This window comes from Aspergillus versicolor (genome assembly GCF_001890125.1).
Source record: "Aspergillus versicolor CBS 583.65 unplaced genomic scaffold ASPVEscaffold_1, whole genome shotgun sequence".
Classification (NCBI taxonomy): domain Eukaryota; kingdom Fungi; phylum Ascomycota; class Eurotiomycetes; order Eurotiales; family Aspergillaceae; genus Aspergillus; species Aspergillus versicolor.
Genome location: NW_024467524.1, coordinates 605,371 through 626,352, shown reverse-complemented (window position 1 = coordinate 626,352; position 20,982 = coordinate 605,371). Strand labels below are relative to the sequence as shown.

At 51.4% G+C, this 20,982-nt stretch overlaps 9 protein-coding genes across 9 annotated transcripts; 4 read left to right on the top strand and 5 right to left on the bottom strand.

Annotated features, from left to right (window-relative positions):
* Nucleotides 1-40: 40 nt before the first annotated feature.
* On the bottom strand, nucleotides 41-1,411 carry ASPVEDRAFT_145538 (CaiB/BaiF CoA transferase family protein; the record flags this gene model as incomplete). The annotated part of the gene is made up of 1 exon (XM_040808064.1): nucleotides 41-1,411. The coding sequence occupies exon 1, from the start codon at nucleotides 1,298-1,300 to the stop codon at nucleotides 41-43; it is 1,260 nt and encodes a 419-aa protein (XP_040661774.1). The 5' UTR covers nucleotides 1,301-1,411.
* Nucleotides 1,412-1,853: 442 nt separating this feature from the next.
* Nucleotides 1,854-3,763, top strand: ASPVEDRAFT_35323 (putative cell cycle control protein (Cwf23)). Its single transcript, XM_040810971.1, has one exon. The coding sequence runs from the start codon at nucleotides 1,970-1,972 to the stop codon at nucleotides 3,275-3,277; it is 1,308 nt and encodes a 435-aa protein (XP_040661773.1). The 5' UTR covers nucleotides 1,854-1,969; the 3' UTR covers nucleotides 3,278-3,763.
* On the bottom strand, nucleotides 3,440-7,549 carry ASPVEDRAFT_48285 (uncharacterized protein; the record flags this gene model as incomplete). The annotated part of the gene is made up of 3 exons (XM_040813979.1): nucleotides 3,440-4,746; nucleotides 5,098-7,440; nucleotides 7,519-7,549. 3 exons carry the CDS (start codon nucleotides 7,547-7,549, stop codon nucleotides 3,440-3,442), a joined length of 3,681 nt encoding a protein of 1,226 aa, XP_040661772.1.
* A 442-nt stretch (nucleotides 7,550-7,991) lies between these two features.
* ASPVEDRAFT_48284 (histidine--tRNA ligase) lies at nucleotides 7,992-9,881 on the top strand (the record flags this gene model as incomplete). The annotated part of the gene is made up of 5 exons (XM_040813978.1): nucleotides 7,992-8,223; nucleotides 8,281-8,305; nucleotides 8,374-8,641; nucleotides 8,708-8,956; nucleotides 9,003-9,881. The coding sequence occupies 5 exons, from the start codon at nucleotides 7,992-7,994 to the stop codon at nucleotides 9,879-9,881; spliced, it is 1,653 nt and encodes a 550-aa protein (XP_040661771.1).
* A 257-nt stretch (nucleotides 9,882-10,138) lies between these two features.
* ASPVEDRAFT_212620 (uncharacterized protein) lies at nucleotides 10,139-11,878 on the top strand. Its single transcript, XM_040809461.1, has 3 exons — nucleotides 10,139-10,581; nucleotides 10,637-11,413; nucleotides 11,488-11,878. The coding sequence occupies exons 1-3, from the start codon at nucleotides 10,395-10,397 to the stop codon at nucleotides 11,613-11,615; spliced, it is 1,092 nt and encodes a 363-aa protein (XP_040661770.1). The 5' UTR covers nucleotides 10,139-10,394; the 3' UTR covers nucleotides 11,616-11,878.
* ASPVEDRAFT_35319 (DEAD/DEAH box helicase) lies at nucleotides 11,691-15,570 on the bottom strand. Its single transcript, XM_040810970.1, has one exon. It carries the CDS (start codon nucleotides 15,488-15,490, stop codon nucleotides 11,840-11,842), a length of 3,651 nt encoding a protein of 1,216 aa, XP_040661769.1. The 5' UTR covers nucleotides 15,491-15,570; the 3' UTR covers nucleotides 11,691-11,839.
* A 293-nt stretch (nucleotides 15,571-15,863) lies between these two features.
* On the top strand, nucleotides 15,864-17,500 carry ASPVEDRAFT_181235 (uncharacterized protein; the record flags this gene model as incomplete). Its single annotated transcript, XM_040808873.1, has 2 exons — nucleotides 15,864-16,042; nucleotides 16,110-17,500. 2 exons carry the CDS (start codon nucleotides 15,864-15,866, stop codon nucleotides 17,092-17,094), a joined length of 1,164 nt encoding a protein of 387 aa, XP_040661768.1. The 3' UTR covers nucleotides 17,095-17,500.
* Nucleotides 17,027-19,637, bottom strand: ASPVEDRAFT_35317 (putative CorA family metal ion transporter). The gene is made up of 5 exons (XM_040810969.1): nucleotides 17,708-19,637; nucleotides 17,585-17,658; nucleotides 17,479-17,534; nucleotides 17,372-17,425; nucleotides 17,027-17,322 (listed from the first exon to the last, which is right to left on the bottom strand). The coding sequence occupies exons 1-5, from the start codon at nucleotides 19,329-19,331 to the stop codon at nucleotides 17,223-17,225; spliced, it is 1,908 nt and encodes a 635-aa protein (XP_040661767.1). The 5' UTR covers nucleotides 19,332-19,637; the 3' UTR covers nucleotides 17,027-17,222.
* An 83-nt stretch (nucleotides 19,638-19,720) lies between these two features.
* ASPVEDRAFT_35316 (uncharacterized protein) lies at nucleotides 19,721-20,911 on the bottom strand. Its single transcript, XM_040810968.1, has 2 exons — nucleotides 20,410-20,911; nucleotides 19,721-20,361 (listed from the first exon to the last, which is right to left on the bottom strand). The coding sequence occupies exons 1-2, from the start codon at nucleotides 20,774-20,776 to the stop codon at nucleotides 20,150-20,152; spliced, it is 579 nt and encodes a 192-aa protein (XP_040661766.1). The 5' UTR covers nucleotides 20,777-20,911; the 3' UTR covers nucleotides 19,721-20,149.
* Between the last annotated feature and the right edge of the window lie 71 nt (nucleotides 20,912-20,982).

Genomic DNA, 20,982 nt, shown 5'->3' with positions numbered 1-20,982 from the left:
ATTTCTCAAAGTGATGCGATCTAACTAACCTCTATTACCACTACCTTGAAATGCCCAGCTCCGCCAAAATCGATTCGTTATGCTCGCCCACCTTCGGGACTGCATCCATTCGCGCACGGAGTCCTTCTTGCTCAGAACTGAACCCAGGGGGAAGAAGAGCCGGAACAGTACCTTCAGGCGTCTGCACCTCGGTCCATCGGCCTCGTGCACGGAGCTGTGCATGTTCCCAAACACCCTGCATGTCATTCACATTGGCGTTTGCGATAGAAGCCTTATCGAGTCGGCGAGTAGCTTCCTCCGAAGTAATACCGGCGAAGGACTTGCAGATGATATCTTTCAATGCGCCGCGATTCTTGTCGCGCAGCGAGTTGTTACAGAAGCGCGCATCCGCAGCAAGCTCAGGCTGCGAGAGAACAATGGTGCAGAAGTTGGCCCATTCGCGCTCATTCTGGATGCCCAGCATCACTGATCCGTCGCCTGTCTCGAAGGGGCCGTATGGGTAGATCGAGGCGTGGGATGCGCCGGCAGGCACAGGGCCCGGGGCGCCGTTGAAGGCGTAGTACATCGGGAATCCCATCCACTCGACCATGCTCTCCAGCATCGAGATGTCGATATGGCTCCCACGCCCGCTCTTTGAGCGCTGCAGGATAGCTGCTAGAATGTTACTGTAGGCGTACATGCCCGATGCGATGTCCGCTATAGAGATTCCGACTTTCGCTGGTTCTTTGCCTGTGCCGGTAACGGAGAGCATGCCGGCTTCGCTTTGGACGAGGAGGTCGTACGCCTTCTTGTCTCGGTACGGGCCGTCCTGTCCATAGCCGGAGATATCACAGACAATCAGCGATGGGTGGGTTTCTTTCAAAGCCTGGAATGAAAGGCCCAGGCGGGCACTTGCACCGGGTGCGAGGTTCTGCACGAGCACGTCTGCCTTGCCGAGCAGGCGCATCAGGACCTCGTGGTCTTCGGGCTTCTTCACGTCCAGCGCAAGGCTCTCTTTCGACCTATTTGTCCAGACGAAATGCGACGCTAGCCCGTTCACCCGCGTGTCGTAGTTTCGCGCAAAGTCGCCCACCCCCGGTCGTTCCACCTTGATCACCCGCGCTCCCATGTCTGCTAGCTGTCTTGTACAAAATGGGGCTGCGATCGCTTGTTCTAAACTGACGACTGTGATTCCAGCTAGGGGGCCTTGGTTATTGGTATTGGACCTGCGTGCGGCGGATAGTGAGAAGCACCTTGCGCTTCCTGCTATTGCTGGCTGCGACAGGCAGCGGGAACTTTGTGATGATAACCTGGCAAACATCTTGAACGTGGACTTGTGGCCTGTGAAAGCGAGATCTGGTCAAGCGGTTTGATACAACCAGGAAACAAGTTTGGTTTATAGAGGGTCCGTCGTCTATCGTTGTCGGTAATTCAAGCGGAGAGCATTCAGAGGAGCATGTCGGTTACTTAGTGCATATAACCGAGGCGCATTCGAAGCAGCCTTCTCCAAATCGTCAGGCCCCATACCCCAATTATTGCCTTCCATCTTCTCTGAGTCTTTGGATGTTCAAAATTAATAGGCTGAATTCCGAAAAGGCGTTTGTATCTTGGATCCGATAGCGTTGTTTTAGGGTGTAGGTGGGTAGCAGTCACGCATAGTTGAATAAATATATAGTTGCTGCAGTTGCCTGAGGCAGTCGTAGGACGCAAATATAGATAGACTCAAAATGGCGTAAAAGAAGTCTCATTACTTAAATATTCATAAATTAAAAAAAAAAAAAGGCTCAAAGCTGATAGAAGCATTGGAAGCCGAAGTGTTGCTCCCGCAAAGGAAAACACTCCGTCACCGCCAACCAACGCAGCAACTTCAACCTCGACAACAACCTCCGAGTGAGAGCTTCAGGCAGCTCAATCACCTCTACACTACTCACCCCTTTCATTTCAAACCACATAGCCATTCTCTACTTGGTGTTAAAGCCAAACCGCCAAAATGTCCACCGACGACCTAAAATCCCACGCCACGTCTGGCGCCCATGACTTCTACGCCCTCCTCGACATCTCACCCACAGTGGCCTCCACCGAAATCCGCCGCGCATACCGACGCACAGCCCTCAAATACCATCCGGATAAGATTACAAACCCGACGCAGGCAGACATCGACAAGTTCCATCTCCTCCAAATCGCGAATGATGTTCTTTCTGACCCGACGGTGCGCCAGCTGTATGACAATGCGCGGGAGGCGCGGGAGCGCAAGAAGCGCGAGCTTGATATGATGGACGCGGCGAAAAGGAAGATGAAAGAGGATTTGGAGGCGAGGGAGAGAGCTGGGGCTGCTGCTACTGCTGCTGGAGGTGTGGGTGCGCAGCGCGGGGTGAAGAGGGGTTGGGGCGCTATGGGTGATGACGATGCGGAGGAGAAGCTTGCGCAGGAGATTGAGAGGATCGCGGAGGATGGGAGGAGGAGGCGTAGGGATGCGGAGGACAAGTTGAGGAAGGAGGTTGAGGAAGATGAGAAGAGGTTGCGCGAGGAAGAAGAGGAGAAGCAGCGGGCTAAGGATCGGAGTTCGAAGCGGGTTGATCGATCAAATGAGGGTGGGAAGAATGTCCCTGAGCAGGAGCGTGCGGTGAAGGTACGCTGGACTAGGGAGGGACGAGGCTTGGATCTCGACAAGGATCGCCTGACAGTGTTGTTTGCGCCATTTGGTGCAATTGAGAGCGTCCTTGTCTTGAAGGATAGACGGCAACGTCTTGGGGATAAGAAGGAGAAGAAGACTGTTGCGACAGGCGTGATTGTCTTCGCCTCCATTGTTAGTGCGCATACCGCCGTGCTGGACAGCGAGAAATTCATGCACGAGAGCCTCTCCCGGACGGCCAGCGACTGGAACGTGATCGACTCTGTCTTTTGGGCCACGGGAGAAAAACCAGACCTATCAGGACAAGACACTGGCTCTGCATCTCCGCCAAGTCAGGGACAAGCCGCTCCTTCACCGAAGGAGCAGGGTACATCAGGCTCAGCCCCCAAACCCACTTTCAGTTTCGCAGGGCTCAAGGCTGCAGGATCTGGCGGGCAGTCGGGGAAAGCGCCATCTTTTGGTTCTTTCGCATCAGCAGCAGGTGGTGCCAAAGCAGCGCCCCCTACTGAGTCGGCGAATGGCGTAAAGACGCCCAGTTTGGAAGAAGTCACGCTGATGCGATTGAAGAATGCGCAACGTGAAAAGGAGCGAAAAACGCTGGAGGAGCAACTGAAGAAAGAAGACGAAGCTGCAGATGCAGCCGAGGATGCTGCTGCCAGAAGCTAACTGTCTACATATTCAAGGACGAAGGCGTTCTATGATTTCTACATGATTTGCTTGAAGATACCCTTGCATAATTCTCCTAGAGTTGCACTTATTTTGCATTGTGGCGTTATACAAGTCTAGAATAACTGTACAGTAGTATACAATAACGACCATTGGACCATTTCATCGTTGAGCTCCTTCTTCCTCCAACTGCTCTACATAATCTTTCGCACGGTGGCCTTCGCGATTAGTGTTGTTGGCTTTGGCACCGCCAGCCTCGATAAAATCTCTTGTCCATGATGGCACAATCGGCTTGATCTTCACCTCTCCGCTTTCCGGGGCGTCTGGTGTTTCCGAACCATCCCAGGAGATTTTAAACTCCTGGTCAGGGCTGAATTGAGTCGCCTCGCCAGTAAGTGCGATATCAGTCATCATCTCCAAGCGACACAGCGCAAGTCCGATATTACCAATACCTCCCAAAAACTTCCCGGCACTGCGGCCCTTACGCGGACCGACCTTGGAGATATTCGTTCCTGAAGGAGGCAGAGGGGGCTCAATGGAGGGATCATAAACGGGTACATCCGAAGATGAAACAGCGCTCATATCACCTTCGTACAGCTGGACAGGTAGAACCCGCTTCCGCACAACACCTCTATGGTGTGTTCGGATTGTGAGTTCCTGACCGACATAGCAGCCCTTGCGGAAATCAACGCCCTTCATCATATCCATGTTGTACTCCAATGGCAGCGCTGACTCGCCCACAACTTCGGCGGGGCCTTCCGCAACACCATGAAGAATCCGACGGACAGTATACCCATCTAGACCGGTCTCCGAGCCCGCAACCTGCGTCTCATCGGGAAAGTGCGCTCGCAGGTCGTCCGCTCCGGGTATGATTAAGCGGGATCCGAACCCAGGTGCCCGAGTATCCACACATCCAACAATCGAGGCATCCGATGGGAAAGGTGAGGACGTTGGCGGCTCTAGATTATACGCCGCCCAGCGCGGCTCAGTATGATTCTTCCAAGACGCCCAGACAGTCCGCTCGCCCTCATCCAGAGCGCGCAGCTTTAGCTTGGCTCGTAGTTTATGTTTTTTCAGGTGCTTCAAGAGCTTCGGCACGGCGTCCTTATCCACTTCCACTAGCCATGCCGGTTCCTCCGGTGAAGCGGCCTCCGTCGGGGGTAGCGGGTAAACGAATGCGTCGTTTAGAATTCGGCCGTGCGAGTTGAGAAAAGCAGCGTAGGTTCCTGTGTGCCGTACCCTGCGGTTTGGGTCATTCGCAATAAACATATTCTGAGTGATCAGGCCCTGTAGAAACGTCGTACTATCGACGCCCGTAATGGATATCAACCCTCTGTTGGTGAGGCGAGCATATCCGGCCTGCGGGGGAGACGGCGGACTCCGGGGCTGCTGAGTGGAAAGCAATCGCCATTGGGTTGAGCAACGGGTGCATATTGACTGCGGGAGTGTCGTGGGCCGCATCATACTGACTAGAACCTCTCTTTGCCAGCGTTGACGAAGCTGGGATAGTTTACAAATCGATCGGGCGGACAATGACATCGATCCCTTTTATTGGTAGGCGGTAACTAAAAGTGGCAGTATTCTCATACGTAACAATTGTTTGGACCTCGGGCTTCGAACCCGAAATCATGGGCTCCCTTGTTAATGTATAACTATCAAAAAAAAAAAAAATATACAAAGTCTAGAATACAAGTAGACTTATGCAATGCTAAGAGAACATCAATAACTAACAGCTTATTTACTCCCCCTAGCGACTCCTTCCAAAAATCCAAGTAAAAATGCTTTATTAGCAGGGGACGCAACTCGGTCAATGCTGGAACCCCCCTCGTCACTGGGCACTCCATTGCCCGCTGGGTGATGATGCGGTGTAAGAGGGCTAACAACAGAAGGTGCAGTAGAATGCTTGGAGACAGAGGTCTGCAAGTTCAGCTGCTCTGCAGGTGGGCCTTTCGGGGAAGGAGCAGATTTGCCGAAGAGGGAGAGCAGGGCCTCTCTTTGGGCGGGCGTTTGGCTCGGCCGCCGGTAGGTATCTGGGTGTGGAATAGGAACATCAGGAGACCCAGAAATATCCGCGGTTGCGTGGGGCTCTTCCGTATCCTTAGTCCGGATGGGTAGTGTGCCCTCCACGACCGCTTTATCAGAACGACGCAGTATCTGCGGCTGGAACGTCTTCGCTGGTTCTGGAGACTTTGCCTTCACAGGCCGAGGACGAGAAGTCTGAACAGGAGGCTTTTGTCTTGGACTAGGAGTTTGCTCCCTCCTAGCACTTTGTGGCCTGGGCAAGATGGTAATGGGTGAAGCCAGAGGCTGTGCCTGCCGGTCTCGGCTTTCTTGACGCTTCGGGTCTTTCTTCTTCCTAGTCGACGATTTTGGAATTGCCTCAAATTGTGGTGTATTGAGTGGCCCGGATACCGTGGCGGATGTCCAAGCCCCTTTGGTTGCTTGCTGATTAGTGTTTGAACCCGAGTTCGGACGTTGGAGGATCTGCTTCCTTCCCGGAGACGCGGGATGCGCTGATAGCTCAGCCGGCCGCGAAGCAGCTGGCCCTGGAGATCCCTTCAACAAGCTAAGCAGCTGATCCTGATGGTGGGAAGGTTTACGTTCATTCTTTTGAGGTACCCCAGGTTGCGCTGCCAAGGTCGAAGCAGCGGTCTGCGGGGCCTGTTTCTTCTCGTCTCTAAACACGTTCAATAACGCCAAAGAATGACTTGTAAGCTTCGGTGGAGGCAGATTGCTAGCAGGTGGAATGGCTGCACCCTGGATTTGGGGAGGTTGCGCTGAATGAGAGAATTGAGGATCTCCCGTCCGCTGGTACGGAGCTGGAGCAGGAGCCTGTCCCTGGACAGGATGGAATCCGGGTGGTAGCGGTGGGCTTGGCGGAGCGGGACGGTGTTGGGGTGAATCGAACGCGCCTGGGTAGCCAGCCAGGGTTCCTGATGGGGGAGCTGCTGAGAACGCCGGCGGAACTTGCGGTAGATGTTGATTTGCCGAGGAAAATGGGACCTGCGAAGGATCACGGTATGGGGGTGGAAAACGAGGCACATCGCCCATGGGCCCGGCATATTGCTGAGGGAAACCGGGAAAGAACCCCGACGGCGGGTGCGGTTCAGGTCTATCCAGATGTGACTGTGAAAGTTGATTACCTGAAGAACCGCTCCGTAGTAATTCCAGAAGAGCATGGGATTTGGACGAATTCTGATCGGTATTGGAGAATTCTTGGACTGGTCCTGGCGCAGGAAGACCGGCGTTGATGTTGAGGAGGCGCTTAAGATGCGCAGATGCATCTTGAGATGCTGCCACTTCAGGCAAGTCACTAGGAACAGCTGCTTCCAGAGGCACTTTGTTCGGCAGGTGACCAACATTGGTGGCCTGGAGACCTTCGTCCATCGAGAACTCTCCATCATTAAGAGCTTGGCCTGCATCCAGATGCGTTTTCGGATCGAGTTTCTTCTGCTGCGCAATCCATTTTTTGAGCGGATGTAGGAAAGGCGCAACCATGTAGAATTTGTTCGCATTGGCAGCAGCCTGTCCCTGATCGTATTGCTTGCTCTTTTTCAAAGTCGGCAAATCCGACAACTTCCACCATTCAATCTTACTGATCTCCTTCCTTGTCCGAGGCTCAAAGTAAGCGTCACGTGGTACGCCGCGGAAAACATATAACCTCATGTGTTGTTCACGCATGGTGATCTCAATGAACTTAACGTTCTCATCGCCAGGGACGAGTCCTGCTTCCTGAACGTCGTAGCCAGTTTCCTCGTATACTTCACGAATGGCACAATCAATATCCTTCTCATCTTTGTTGATTTTCCCGCGGGGGAAACTCCAATTCGCACCCTTCTTCCAACCCTTGACCAGGACGACCTCATCCATTTCTTGGTTCAACATAATGGCGCCACGAACAGGAACTCGAGTCTTGTAGGCAAGGAACTCAGAAAATGCGGTCATATGGTGGTATCGGGACCAGCTGGCCATGAGCGGACAATGCTGGAAAATCCGCAGAGCAAAAGCTTTCAGCGATAACGAAGGAAGGGCCGGATCCAACGGCCGGATGAAATCTTCGTAGAACCATTGCGCTTCCTCGACTTGGAAACATATTCGTTCAACTGATTCCAATTCTTCACGAGGCAGGTTTATAATAAAGCGGACGCACAAGTCATCTAGCCCTGTTTGCAGTCGCTGTTAGTGAGCTGGTTCACGCCGAGAGGCGCGAAGGGAGGGGCAGATCGAAGAACAAAACTTACAGTCCTCCAGCTGCATCTTTGTTTCGGTCATAGTGTAGAGCGTGCGATGACATTTCAAGACGGCCTACTGTGGCCGAGTGTTGCTTCAAAGGTCGGGCGTGAAAGGAAGTTGTTGACGTAGGCAGTCGTCAAGCTTCAAGGAGAGGTGCTTGGCGAAGCGCCAACCCTGAAGCGTACAGTTATTGTGCACACAGTACTGGAGAGAAAGTCGTGGCTTATCTGGTCGCGACAAACGCAAGAGTTGTTAGGCGAGAAAGGAGCGTCAGGCCGTCAGTTGTCGAGGAGGAGAAGTCGGACAGCTGGTGAAAGTCGGTGCCAGGTGGGCCAGCTGAGCAGCCTGGTCAAGGCATCAAGGCAGGACACATGTGGCGTAAAAGCTGCGCCACACCCCGCCACACCTGACTCATTATGGAAAACGCGAGAAATCTTTCCCATTAGTGCCCCTCATTTTCGCGGGTCGCCAGTCGTTATTCATGCGTTTTTTAGTCTCTTCAGTCAAGGCCTTCCGCGATCTTTCCCCGTGTGCCCCCTGGAGACCTCTCATACACACTCATTGGGAAATCCGGGCCACCAGCGTTCACTATCGACACTTTCGTTCTTTCACTTCTCAGCCTTCACAAGACGAATCAATAGACATGGCAACGAAGGAGGGGAAGTCAAATAAGTTGAGCTTTCAGCTCAAGACGCCCAAGGGCACGAGGGATTGTAAATACTCCTAGCCCTAACCGCATTGGATTCCATTACTAACTTACGCCTTCACAGGGATTGGCGTTGATATGATCCTACGGTAACCATCATCCGATTACGAGTGTTTCCCATCGCGTGCGTCTCATTTACTTACGCTGTACCCCACAGTGAATCAATCTTCAGCGCCATTAGCGAAGTGTTCAAGCGCCACGGCGGCACACAACTCGATACACCGGTTTTCGAACTCAAGGAGATTCTGGCGGGCAAGTATGGCGAGGACTCCCGTCTGATCTACGATCTTGCCGACCAAGGGGGTGAGGACAGTGCGCTTAGATATGATTTGACAGTGCCGCTTGCGCGGTGGCTCGCAATGAACTCTTCAGTGCAGCACATTAAGCGATATCAGATTGCCAAGGTGTATCGACGAGATCAACCGGTGAGTTATCCATCTCGACAAGTTGGCAGAACTGTTGGTCACAGGCTAATTCATTGGGTTGTATAGGCAGTTGCAAAAGGGCGGATGCGCGAGTTCTACCAGTGCGACTTCGATATCGCCGGTTCTTACGATGCTATGATTCCCGATGCCGAAATCCTGAGAATAGTGGTGGAAGTCTTTGAAGCGCTAGGGATGCAGGATTCCATCACAATTAAGCTCAACCACCGGAAGATCCTGGACGGATTATTTGGGGCTTGTGGAGTCCCTGAAGATAAAATTCGCTCAATAAGTTCGGCAGTTGACAAACTCGACAAGGTACGTCCATGTTTTCTCTGTTTGGGAACCCCACTGACCGGATTAGCTTCCATGGGACCAGGTCAAACTTGAGATGGAAGAGAAAGGTCTGGAATCTAAGGTTGCGGATAAGGTTGGAGAATATGTGAAGCTGAGTGGTGGCCGTGACATTTTGGAAGCCATCAAAGCAGACGAGCTTCTTTCGGCAAATGAGAACGTTAAGAAGGGCGCCGAGGATATGGAGCTTCTATTCAAATATCTCGAGGCTTTCGGCGTACTAGACAAGGTCTCTTTTGATCTATCCCTTGCCCGAGGCTTGGATTACTACACTGGTCTGATTTACGAAGTTGTTACACCTCTTTCCTCTCCAGAAGGATTCGCCAAGTCCCAGAAGAAGTCCTCCAAGTCAAACGGCGATGATCCTAACGTCGGTGTGGGCAGTATTGCTGCGGGTGGACGCTACGATGACCTGGTCAACATGTTCAGCAAGAAGCGTCAGATCCCCTGTGTCGGCATCTCATTTGGTGTTGACCGAATTTTTACAATCATGAAGCAGCGAATTGAGCAGGATGCCAAGGATGGAAATTCCGCTGTTCGCGCCAGCGAATCCGACGTCTTCGTCATGGCATTTGGTGGAAAAGGTTTCAGTGGCATGCTCGTTGAGCGCATGTCTGTTGCCAATCAGCTGTGGAAAGCTGGCATCAAGACGGAATTTGCCCAATCAGTGAAGCCTAAGCTACCGCAGCAATTTAAGCTGGCTGAAGCGGGCGGCATCCCACTTGCTGTAATTCTCGGAGAGGACGAATTAGCAGCTGGCAAGCTCAAGCTAAAGGAGCTTGGCTTGCCAGAAGGTCACCCAGAAAAGGACGGATATTTGATCTCGAGGGAGAATCTAGTCGAAGAGGTTCAGAAGAAGCTGAACAAGACCACGCTGCCGATTCGCTAAGTGGATGTCCACATATCCTTGCATTATTAGCAGACTAATGCTCAGCATGTCGGAACAAGATACCCAGCGAGGTTAAGAGGAACACAGGGCAGCTGGCTATCCTGATAGGACGAAAAAAATAGAATAGATATCCAATCGTCATAGTACAATTCTTCTTTCCCTTTTCTTCCATTGGAATTCTAGTGTCTGTTCCTATTCGATGATCACATCGCCCACGTGACCCGTTCCTGACGTCACCGCGCTCTCTGATTTGCAGACTGACAACATAGGAAGCATGAATCAACATCATTGAACCCATGGACGACGAGGACGATGACGTCTAGATGGTTTCGACCCTCACTGACGTACAATGTTTTACACAAATCGCTCGACTCTATATAACAGGCTTCTACCAAGCTCTTGGCCCAAGAAAGTGGCAAGACATTATTCACTCGAAGAAGCACACAAAACAGATCAGTCTTAATCTGGTTACCATTCTCCACACCTTTCACTTGGCATTGCTTCTATTCTACTATGGCTACTCAAGCTATTCACAATGCATCTCGGGCCTTCTGGAGCGAGGTTGATGCGCTCCGAGGCGAGCAACAGGCAGCTCAGACTACCGAACAACGCGTTCCGCAGTCGTATAAAGAGGAGCCCATTGCTGGCGTCCAGGGCAAAGGAACCATAAACGACCCATACGATGCGGGCAACCGAGACGGTAAGCATGACTTGTTCCATTGAGGCTGATCGGGAAGCTGACCCAACTTGCTTAGAACAACCGGAAGCCCCCATATCCAAAGAAAATACCGCTGCCACTACAGAGCCTCTTTCTTCCACAACTCCCGGCACCGGTACTGGCGCTGGCGCTATTAGCGGCACTGGCACTGGCACCGGCACCTTCCAGGACAAGTACCGGAGAGGCAGTGACAAAGCAACACTCGTATCCTCGGGCATGGAGCATCCTTCTGGTCTTGGTGCAGGAAACACTCAGAAATATGAGGGCCTCGGCGGGTCTCGCTCTATGACTGATGAGCCTCAACCTACCGGGGCCACCTCTCAACCCTCTGGCTCTACCTCTGCTGCGACGGCCGCCGCAGGATCTACAACTGGATCCACTGCTGCTGGAGGTTTGTCCGAACAACGAAGCCAGCCTTTATCCACACCATCCCAGACCCAGTACCAGAAAACAGCCGCTGACTCCACTGCTACTGGCACTTCAACCTCACAGCCCGAGGTTCAGGGCACGGGGGGTGCTGGCGGGCCTAGCACTACTGGTACCTCAGCCTCACAGGCCCAGACTCAGGGCAAGGAAGGTGCCGTCGAGTCTAGCACCACTGGAACATCAGCCTCAAAAGGCAATAAGGATGGTGCCGGCGCCCAGAGTGCTGACGATGTTGCCGCTATGGCGAAAAAGAAGGGTGTCAGCGAGGAGACTCTCAGGGGCCCCAAGGTTTCCGTACCCCGGGAATCGTACGCAAAGCAGCAGAAGTTTAGTACTGCGGGGTTGAAAGAGGGCGAATCGACCGGTCAACCCAAGACATCCAAGCCTGGTTAGTAACCATTGCTACTGCCTCGTACTATCATCTAGCATCTTATGTTCTTGCTAACCACTTTCTCATTATAGAAGGGAAATCTACTGAAAGCGGCCAAAAAGCCAGTGATACCAAGAATGCCAGCAATGGGAAGGATAGCGGTGTGCAGCACCATAGGAGCGTGAAGGAGAAAATCAGTGACATGCTGCATCACCGCTAAGCCCTCCTTTTCTGTGGTAATGCAGCCGCTACGCGAGTAAGGCAAATGGTATGGCCGTTAATTATGATTTAATCGGTAGGCAACGCTTCCATTAATTGTATTATAATAGTTGATATGTATTATGAATCGTATGAATATACGTATATACAAAGTCTACCCATTATTATACCATCGTAGTTGTACCAATCCCGCCTATGCGTATACATGTCAGATGTAGCGCAACATCACTCAAACAGCAACTTCAATTCCTCAATCCTCTCCTTCCTCTTTTCATCCTCATTCCCATCGCCTCCAACCAACCCTAGCGACCCTGCAATATTCATCTTCCGCTCCTGGATCTTTAGCATCCTTCCCTCAATCGAGTCTTTCACAATGAATCGAACAACATTTACATCACGAAGCTGACCCATCCTATGTACACGGTCGATCGCTTGTGCCTCAATTGCAAAAGACCACCAGGGATCCATCATGAATACATTCGAGGCCGCAGTGAGATTGAGACCGACCCCGCCGGCACGAAGACTAATCAGGAGGACAGTTGGGGAAGAAGCGCTTCCACCCTGGTTATAGGTTGGGGCGGTAGGACGTTTGGGTGTATCTGGTGTGCCTGGTGCGGGCGTGGCTGTTGTAGGTGTGGATTCAGCCTGATCGAGCTCCTCCTGAGTGAAGGTATCGGTTTTACAGAATTGAGCTAGGACTTCAGCGCGGGCTTTCTGTGGCATTGTGCCATCGAGACGCACGTGTGCGATCCCGGCTTTAGATAGCTGGGGGGCAATGAGGTCCAGAAAGGAGGTGAATTGGGAGAAAACAACGGATTTTGTACCGGCTGGGACACGAGAGAGGCGTGAGAGAAGGGCGTGGATTTTGGCTGATGTATGGGCGGATGGGGAGAGGGGGTTGATTCTTCGCAGAGAGATCCGAGGTGTCGGTTGAGAGCTGCCATATAAGTCGTTACTATCTATAGAGGAGGGTGGCTCGGCCGGTGTGGAGTTCGGCGCGTGACGGACGACTTCGAAAATGTCTTGCGCCGTTAGTGATGCACGGCAGGAGAAGCAGCGAGGCTGGACGCCTTTGTCTGTTTGATGCTTTATGTAGTCCTCTAGGCACTTCTTGCAAGCGCTGTGCCAACAAGATGTGACGGCTGGGTCGATCATCGGTTCCTCTGAGCAGATGGGACATTCTCCACTTGACTCTGTTTGGATTTGGCGTAATGCGTGGGCAGTGAAAGTTACTGATGGATCTTGAGGTTCGTTGGAATTGGCGTTTTGAGTCGTTGAGGTGAAGCGGCTAATGAGTTCTTGGAGGTCCATATCATCTTTGAGTTCGTTCGCCTGGTCGGCAGAAGCTGCGGCATCTTCCTCATCTGCAACGATTTCTTTGTTACGCGTAAGGATTGGATGACAACATGTCTGGCGGAGACGGAGGAGTTGTGCAAATATTGTTGAGTACGACTTGAGCAATGTTCCGGCTTCCACGTTGCTGTTGAATGTTTGCTTCGCCCGAGTGAAAATGTGATTATAAATTTCCCTTTCCTGCTCTATAAGCTCAACTTCTTCAATTTGTACAGTCCGCTTGGGTAATGGCACCAACGGCTCGCCTTCAGGTGTCTTCATCGTCTTGGTACGCCGAAGGACCAGTGGCTCGAGGACCGTCTGCACAACGCTAAGCGCGCGTACGAATTCCTTTGATTCGAATGGCGTAGTAATGAAGGTTTTCCAGAAGGAAAAGTTATCCCATGGCTCAACCTTCAGGAACCTCACCAAGCTGAACAAATCTTCCAGACGGTTGACAATGGGTGTGCCAGTGAGAACCCATCGGTGTGTTGCCTTGATATCATAGCAAGCCCTGGCTGTCTTTGATCGCCGATTTTTGATAATGTGAGCTTCATCGAGGATGGTCCGGAAGAAGTCTACCGAGAATAGATTTCCTGGTGTCCAGGAAGCGCCCGCTGGTATCGCTTGTTGAGACCGATGCTCCGCCAGGACCACACCATAACTCGTGACAATCACATTTGGGGCTGCAGCATTATCGGCAGAACACAACTCCCGTAAGTTCACAGCCTTCTCGTTTCCATAATACATTAGTACTTTCATTGAACCATCATTGGAGGCTTTTACAGCTTCATTCTCCCACTGTGCAAGTAAAGAAGTTGGCGCAACAACTAGGGTAGTATATGGTGCCGGCACTACGCCGGACGCGGGAAGCCTGGTCAAATTTCTGGGGTTCTGGTTTAGAGGAACATTCCTATGAGAATGAATCAAGCTAAGCATCTCGATCGTCTTGCCCAAGCCCATCTCATCAGCTAGGATGCCACCCAGACAATGTTGTTCTTGAGCAGGAAAATCAAGACTCAGTTCTCCAGAGTAGGGATTAACGTAAAAGTGATCTATCCCTTCAATAGTCGGCATTTCTTGGTCATCGACGTCTTTCAACGGCCACTTATACTCCTCCCAAAGCGGGTGCATCGAGTCCTCTCTACCGGACTTTTTATCTTTTTCCTTTGAAAGCATCCAGTGTAATGCCTGCTTCTGATATTTTCGGAGATTTAAGGCAAATGACGGCGGGGGCTGAGCTTCCGGCATATTGAAATCGAATGACTGTGCCTTCTTATAGAGTGCATCAAGTTGATCTTCCTCGAGCTCTGCGGGTTCCTCTTCTTCAGAGTCATTATTTCCGGGCTTGGCCCCCTTTTTAGCTTCTTGATCTGCCATTTCCGCCGCGCGGAGCAATCCTTCCTTTTTCTGCTTTTTGGTCGTGTCGTCCTGCGATGTAGCTTGGAGACCAATCTCGTCGAAAAGATTCACAAGAGCGACCTGGCGAAGACGCAGCTGTTTCTCCTCGGTGTTTTCTTCCTGCTCGAAAATTGTTGTCGCCCTATTGTCATCCATTGATTGATGTAGTATCTTAGGCTGGAACGCTTCTATTCGCATGTAACATCGGAGCTGCAGATAAATAGTGTCGTTCACTCTAAGTCGATCCGGAGCGAAAACACAAGATCCTCGAAACTCACAGATCTTCTGATCGATTAAGGTGGACACCCATTCGGCTGTCTCCCGTGGAAGTCTTCCAACCTCTTGGCCGGCGATGTTCGTGAAGCGTGTGAGAACATCCCCTTTCTGGTTGACCCTTAGTTTTCCGGTACGACCACGAGTTGAGAGAGGCTGGGACCTTGCACGCTCAATTCTAACTTCGTCACCGTGTTGGATAAAACCTAGCCCGCTTCTAGTGGCCCACGCTCCTACACCGAATGCCCCGACATATCTTAGCGGAGGCTGGGATGTCCAGATCCGTCGCGGAGCCGCTGACTCGGCAACTTCCACCTCATTCTGCACTGAAGCTGTATCATTCGCTATTGATACATTCGATGGGGTCGGCTGTTTGGATACTGATTGAGCTGGGACTGGCCCACAGGGTAATAGTGTCGTTTGACTTGATCCAGCATTTTTAGATGTCTTCCACGATCCATCAAAGTATATATTAATCGCTTTCTCGAGGTTACCACCGGATATTTTCCGAACTTTCTGTAACGTTTCCTGGGGCACCTCTTCACCCACGATGCTGATGAAAGTCGCCGTATCGAATCCGTCTATACTTTTTTGGCCTGGAGATTCGGAGGTTTGCAGGGAGGTAGGAAAGGATGCCGCTTGCTGGGCTGACCCGGCATTTCCAGGTATATGGTCTCGCGGCGCTAGGTGGAAAGCATGGGAGCCGTTGAGGCCATTATCTAGTCCCGTGTGCGAAGGTGATGGTGTCGACGCGTCTAGACTCGATGTCGGGGCCCCAGGTTCGACGGCGGGTTGCGGCGTGTCGTGTGGATCATCAACGAAAAAGCGTCTTTTCTTAAAAGGACGATCATTAGCAGCGTCGAAGTCCATCGTGTGCCAAGTATATATGTGTTTGGACAAGATGAGGTGGGGATGTGAGAAAACTAAACATGGAGTCGATTGAATTATGCTGGCGATTGTCTCTCGGGAGACGCGCCGACGCGCGAAAAGTCCGTTAATTAATATTCGGGCCGACGTCATTTGAGAATTTCAGCGGAGAAAAAAAGTACCTCCCAACACCAACGCCAACCTCAGTGTATCGAGTACTCAAACTCCCATCTTTTCTCGCAGATCTCCAGTTCAGGCTCAGGTGCATTGCTGTTGATCCGATTATTGTTTGCTACTTCGACCGGTCTTGCGATTCTGCGCAATCCATTCGACAAAAGACCGGACATCAAACCTACCTCAAAACAGCCGCAAAGATATGTCCTTATTTAAGGATGCACTGCGGCCATGCCGCTCGAGCTGCCAAATGCGCAATCTCTATATTGTCCCCAAAAAGCCGTTTCATCAAACGCGCGAGCTCAGCACAAGTCCTCCCATTGCCGGCGCAGCGGAAGAAGAGGTCCAAGCCGCACATAGATATTGCCTTAATCTTCTCGAGTACGCAATCGCTCACTCCAGCTATACGGAAATATTCGGTGCAATGCTAACCATATTTGTCTTACAGAAAATATGACCGACCCTCTTATACTTTAAGCACCTTCATCCCCCGCCAAACACAACCAGCCTACATCGCCCTCCGCGCCCTCAACTCCACCCTCTCCCTCATCCCCGACACAACCTCTTCGCACACAATCGGCCTAATGCGCCTGCAATTCTGGCGCGAAGCCATCGCAAAGACACTCGCAGGCACACCACCGAAAGAACCCATCGCCATTCTCCTCGCGTCAGCAATCGAAGACTTGCACCACAGAAGCGACGGAAAAGCAAAACTAAGCAAGAACTGGCTGAACCGCATGGTTAATGCGCGGGAGCAAACGCTTACGAATGATCCGTACCCCAATCTTGAGGCGGTGGAGAGCTATGCAGAGAATACGTATAGTACATTGCTTTATTTGACGCTGTCGACTATGCCGATGGCTAGTGTTACGGCGGATCATGTTGCGAGTCACATTGGGAAAGCTGCAGGGATAGCGGCTGTTTTGCGGGGATTGCCGATTGTAGCATTCCCGCAACAAGTGCAGCAGGCGCAGGGTGGACCTGTTCAGGGAGGGTCCAGGCAGGGTGCTGTGATGCTGCCGTTGGATGTTATGGCGCAGGCCGGGGTGAAAGAGGAAGAGGTATTCAGGCGGGGGGCGGAGGCAGAGGGCCTACGTGATGCGGTATTCACGGTTGCGACAAGGGCGAGTGATCATTTGATTACAGTGCAGCAGATGCTGAGCAATCTGCGGGCTGGGAGTGACGTCGGCCATGATTTTGAACATGAAGGGGAGGAGGATCATCAGTATGCTGTTGGAGACGGTTCACAGCATGAGTCGCCTCTCGATGAGGTAAACCGGGCCTTTGGCGTTTTCATGCCTGCTGTTGCAACGCGACTCTGGCTGGACAAGCTTGAGAGCGTGGACTTTGATATCTTTAGACCCGAGCTTCTTCGGTCTGATTGGAAGCTTCCGTGGAAGGCTTATATGGCATTTCGACGCAAGTCTTTCTAGAATATCTCTATTATAGAATTTACAATATAGAACTGAATGTACAATATAAGGTCACCGCTCATGGCCTAACAATAATTGTCATCGAATACGGTTTTGTCGCTGTGGACCAATTCCGATAAACACCAAGGTCAATCTCGCTTGGATACTTTTTGCCTTCTCTGTCGTCTCGAACTGGAAATAAGGCGTCTTTGTGCCAGTAATACAGCATACCGCTGGATTTTATCCCGCCTGGCAAGATGGGTTAGCACGGTCACGAAATTGTCGAGGGGCGCCTCACATCAAAATAAGCGTAGTTGCAAAGACGAAAGGCGGTGCAATTATCCAGAAATATCTAACCAACCAGATCAGCTTAGGTTTGTCTGGCCATGCCATCTTTATACTTACGAATCGCTATGGTCGGTGACTCCAGAGAATCTGTCAAAATTCATACCAAAATAACCCTGTTGAGAGTGAGCATAAGATACTTGTACTCGCTGCCTAAAAGACCAACCGTTAAAAAGGTAAGAGGGAGATACAAGCACGTCACAAGAGTCAACTGCTTCATACTCTCATTCTGGTATGCACCTACTATATGTTAATAGAACAGCCAAGGAGTAATCGACGAGGCACTCACCGATTGTGTTGAAGATCAGATCAATCATGTTGTCTGCAGCTCTTCGCATTTGGTCGTATCCCTCAACGATGGTAATACAGTGATCTAGTGCATCGCCCAAGTATGTATGGCACATAGGACTTATGGACACACTCGTGCCACCTATACTCATAAGATTTGGAGTACTAATGCCGATGTGTCCCGGAGCGGAGGAAGGTGTCGCAAACCCTGGAGGACGGAGTGTTGCAACACCAGGAGTGCTGATGGGTTCAGAACGATGGTCGCGAAGAGCATTAATAATGGTCGCAATCGGTTGCATAACGCTGCGAAGGATTGCGATTTCGGATGTTAGGATATAAAGACTCTTGGATTGGTCAACATCCGGGTCCGTCAGGACGTCGAGCTCAAGATCACCGATTGCGTCTTGGTAGGCTGTGGTCACCGGTATCGCCAAGTCGATAATGGCATCCAATATGGCCTGCACGAGCATACTGGCATCGCATGACTGGCGTAAAATCGTCTCAGGTTGGGTAAGGCGCCTCGCAATAGGCGCCTCAATCTCTTCTGCACTTGCTTCGAAAAATGAAATGACAGTATTATCAGCGTTGAGAAAGATTGAAACTTGTTCCAGTGTTACGCCCAGGCCCTTTGGAGCTAACACAGCATGGCGCTCCATGAAAGCAATCCGATCTTCGTTCGGGCCACCTCGGTACCGCTGAATACTGCGCGCAGGACCAGGAACATCAGCGAGATCACCGAGTCTGGGGTTCTTCGAGGATCCATTCATAGCAAACCGAGAGCCAGCTCCATCGGTATTCCTGTTTGATGCTTCATGTTTTCGCGATTTAGGCCAGAAGATATCTTTCAGGGCAGCCAGGATAACACGTCGCCGGGTGGGCTTCTTCACAGATACCGATCTGCTACTACTCATCCCGGAGTCTCTTCGATTTGGCCTGAAGGACTCATTATCATCAGGGTCCTCCTCTTCTGAGTCGCTCGAGTCCTGTCGAGTGGTGATCAACTTTTGTAGCGTAAGAACGATATACGCATGATCAGAATACCAATCCACCTTGGTGCGATTGGTCTCGTTGATTAAGTCTTCCAGCGCAAGCCTGTGCAATCCTTTTTGGTTACCCAACACCCTAATAACATCCCAGCTGAGTCCATTGACGTTGATCCACCTGCACTGCACCCAGGGCTCCCGCTCTCGGGCCATAAATTGCTCTATCGTGTCGTTGTCGAGTGCGTATTGGCGCATTTCATTCTGAGAGAAGTCCACTACAGTGATATCGCACCGACGATGTAAGCTCGTTGATATTGAGGTCATCCATTCTGCATTATAAGCCGGGAGAGGTCTGGTAGGATCAATACCAGGCTCCGTCCCCGGCTGCCAGCTTGGGTCGTGCGCAACAGTGTCCGGACGGTATGAACGGGCAGTATTAGCGCGTCGCGCACGGTGCCTGATTGTCTCCTGAGAGCTCGGCCTTGCAGGAATAGTCCGCGTCTCTGGTGATGTGGGTTCCCAGGTGGTGGGGAAAGGCTGTTCCTGCGGTGAACGTGGATGGGCTTCAATATCAGGCACTGATCCAGACCGTGGGGACGGGGTGCTCGCAAATGCGGCATGGTCATGGGAGTGGACGCTCATATTGCCCAATACACAAGGACCCTATCAGAGCCGATGAACAGGAGAATGTATTTCAAGAACATCGAGTGAAGCTTGATGTGTTTTTTCCAGTTGTTGTCGCGGCTTCTTTATCTCCCATTCGGATCCCTTGTCGTCGGAGATGACGTTTCAGGGGAGGAACAATTTCATAGGGGTAATACCATAAGATGGAGAGGCCCAGCGATGGAAGAAGTCGAGGCAATAGTAGTGGAGACAACCAAGGTGAGACCCCGAAAGAACGTCCAGAACATACCACGTTCCATTCCAACCTTGATGGTTTGGCTTAGGCCTTTGATGTCACAGCTGGACCCTGGGTGACGTCTTGGCGCTCTTACCCGATTTGGGACTTTATACATATCCCGGCCCGTCGTCCCTGCCGCAATTAATTTACCCACCTAAGTGCCGAGCGGATGCCTTCTACTTCAATGATATAAAGCCATAGGCAATTTGATTTCTTGGACTATTGTACATAAGGTATGTTTCTCCTTTCATGTTGGTTGAAGCTCTAAACCACGGTCTAGACTCCGGGCCGTTGCAGGTCTTTCGCATGGATAGCTGCAAGCACATCGCGACCGTAGCGCAGTCATATGCACTGACATGTCTCGACGGGAGTGATGGTGGCGCTTCATATAATAGCGGCCCTCGCCATGGCACCATACCCCACAGGCTCAAACGAGGATGTAATAATGGGAATACCCCAAATGAGCCTTCTTTTCTATGGTGTTCCATGATGTCGGTATGATAAGTGGGGTTGTACCTAGTTGATAGTAAAATGGTGTCCAGATATTCAAGACGAATATTCAAGATGTACCCCCGTGCTTCGTCCGCTTTTTGGTAACAAGCTTTATTTGTAAAGGTATAAGATTTCTCTTGTTTCCGGGTGCATCTGCTCTCGCGAGAGGTTTTCTGCATACGGGGCATGTACCCCGTGGGGTTTTTCCCGTATGGTCTGCTCGCTGCTCTTCACTAAATTTCAGTGTCTCGATAATGCACTTATGGCAGAATAAATGACCTGATTCGAATCAGCAAATGCTTACAGGTTCACCGCCAAGGTGCCTACCGCAAACCGTAGTTGTAGCATCTACAGGAGTGTCCATGCACACAGGACACGTATAACCAGTGAGTCGTGAGCGCGCATTTGCGCTATCATCTGTGTGCTGGGCGGCGACTGCATCTTCACGTTGCCTCGCCAGTACTTTGGCAATAGCTGAATTTCCATCGACATCGGTGAGATCAATAGACTCGATAGGTTCATTTTCGGGTTGAGATGCTGTTGAGGAAACACTCTGGTTCGTAAGTCGGCGGCGTTTACGAGACCCTGAAGGGCCTGCTTGAGTAGAAGGTCGTCGAGAACGAGGTGGTGATGAGGATGGTATCTCCACCGTTGAGATGCGACGTCTCTGAGAGGAAGAAGCCTGGTTATCCATATTTATAAGGGGGAAATCTAGGGTTATGTTCGTTCAAATCCTGGCTGGGGAATAACACCCCTCTCAGTGATAAATGTCTATTGAAATAGGGAGACAACTGCCAAAAGAAGTGCATAAAGGCGAAGGAGTGCCCGCCACTTCATTGTTTGACAATCCCGGATTCTGCCCAGCTTATCACCTGATTGATAAGGCATCGACTGTATCGG

Excerpts from the sequence above, each read along its gene's own strand:
- ASPVEDRAFT_35323 (XM_040810971.1), top strand. The coding sequence starts at position 1,970 with ATGTCCACCGACGACCTAAAATCCCACGCCACGTCTGGCGCCCATGAC.
- ASPVEDRAFT_212620 (XM_040809461.1), top strand. The coding sequence starts at position 10,395 with ATGGCTACTCAAGCTATTCACAATGCATCTCGGGCCTTCTGGAGCGAG. Across the intron at positions 10,582-10,636 it reads CGATGCGGGCAACCGAGACG|AACAACCGGAAGCCCCCATA; the intron begins GTAAGCATGACT and ends CAACTTGCTTAG. Across the intron at positions 11,414-11,487 it reads ACCCAAGACATCCAAGCCTG|AAGGGAAATCTACTGAAAGC; the intron begins GTTAGTAACCAT and ends TTCTCATTATAG.
- ASPVEDRAFT_35319 (XM_040810970.1), bottom strand. The coding sequence starts at position 15,490 with ATGGACTTCGACGCTGCTAATGATCGTCCTTTTAAGAAAAGACGCTTT.
- ASPVEDRAFT_35317 (XM_040810969.1), bottom strand. The coding sequence starts at position 19,331 with ATGAGCGTCCACTCCCATGACCATGCCGCATTTGCGAGCACCCCGTCC. Across the intron at positions 17,535-17,584 it reads TCCCTCTTACCTTTTTAACG|GGTTATTTTGGTATGAATTT; the intron begins GTTGGTCTTTTA and ends CACTCTCAACAG. Across the intron at positions 17,323-17,371 it reads GCAACTACGCTTATTTTGAT|GCGGGATAAAATCCAGCGGT; the intron begins GTGAGGCGCCCC and ends CCATCTTGCCAG.
- ASPVEDRAFT_35316 (XM_040810968.1), bottom strand. The coding sequence starts at position 20,776 with ATGGATAACCAGGCTTCTTCCTCTCAGAGACGTCGCATCTCAACGGTG. Across the intron at positions 20,362-20,409 it reads TGCTACAACTACGGTTTGCG|GTCATTTATTCTGCCATAAG; the intron begins GTAGGCACCTTG and ends GATTCGAATCAG.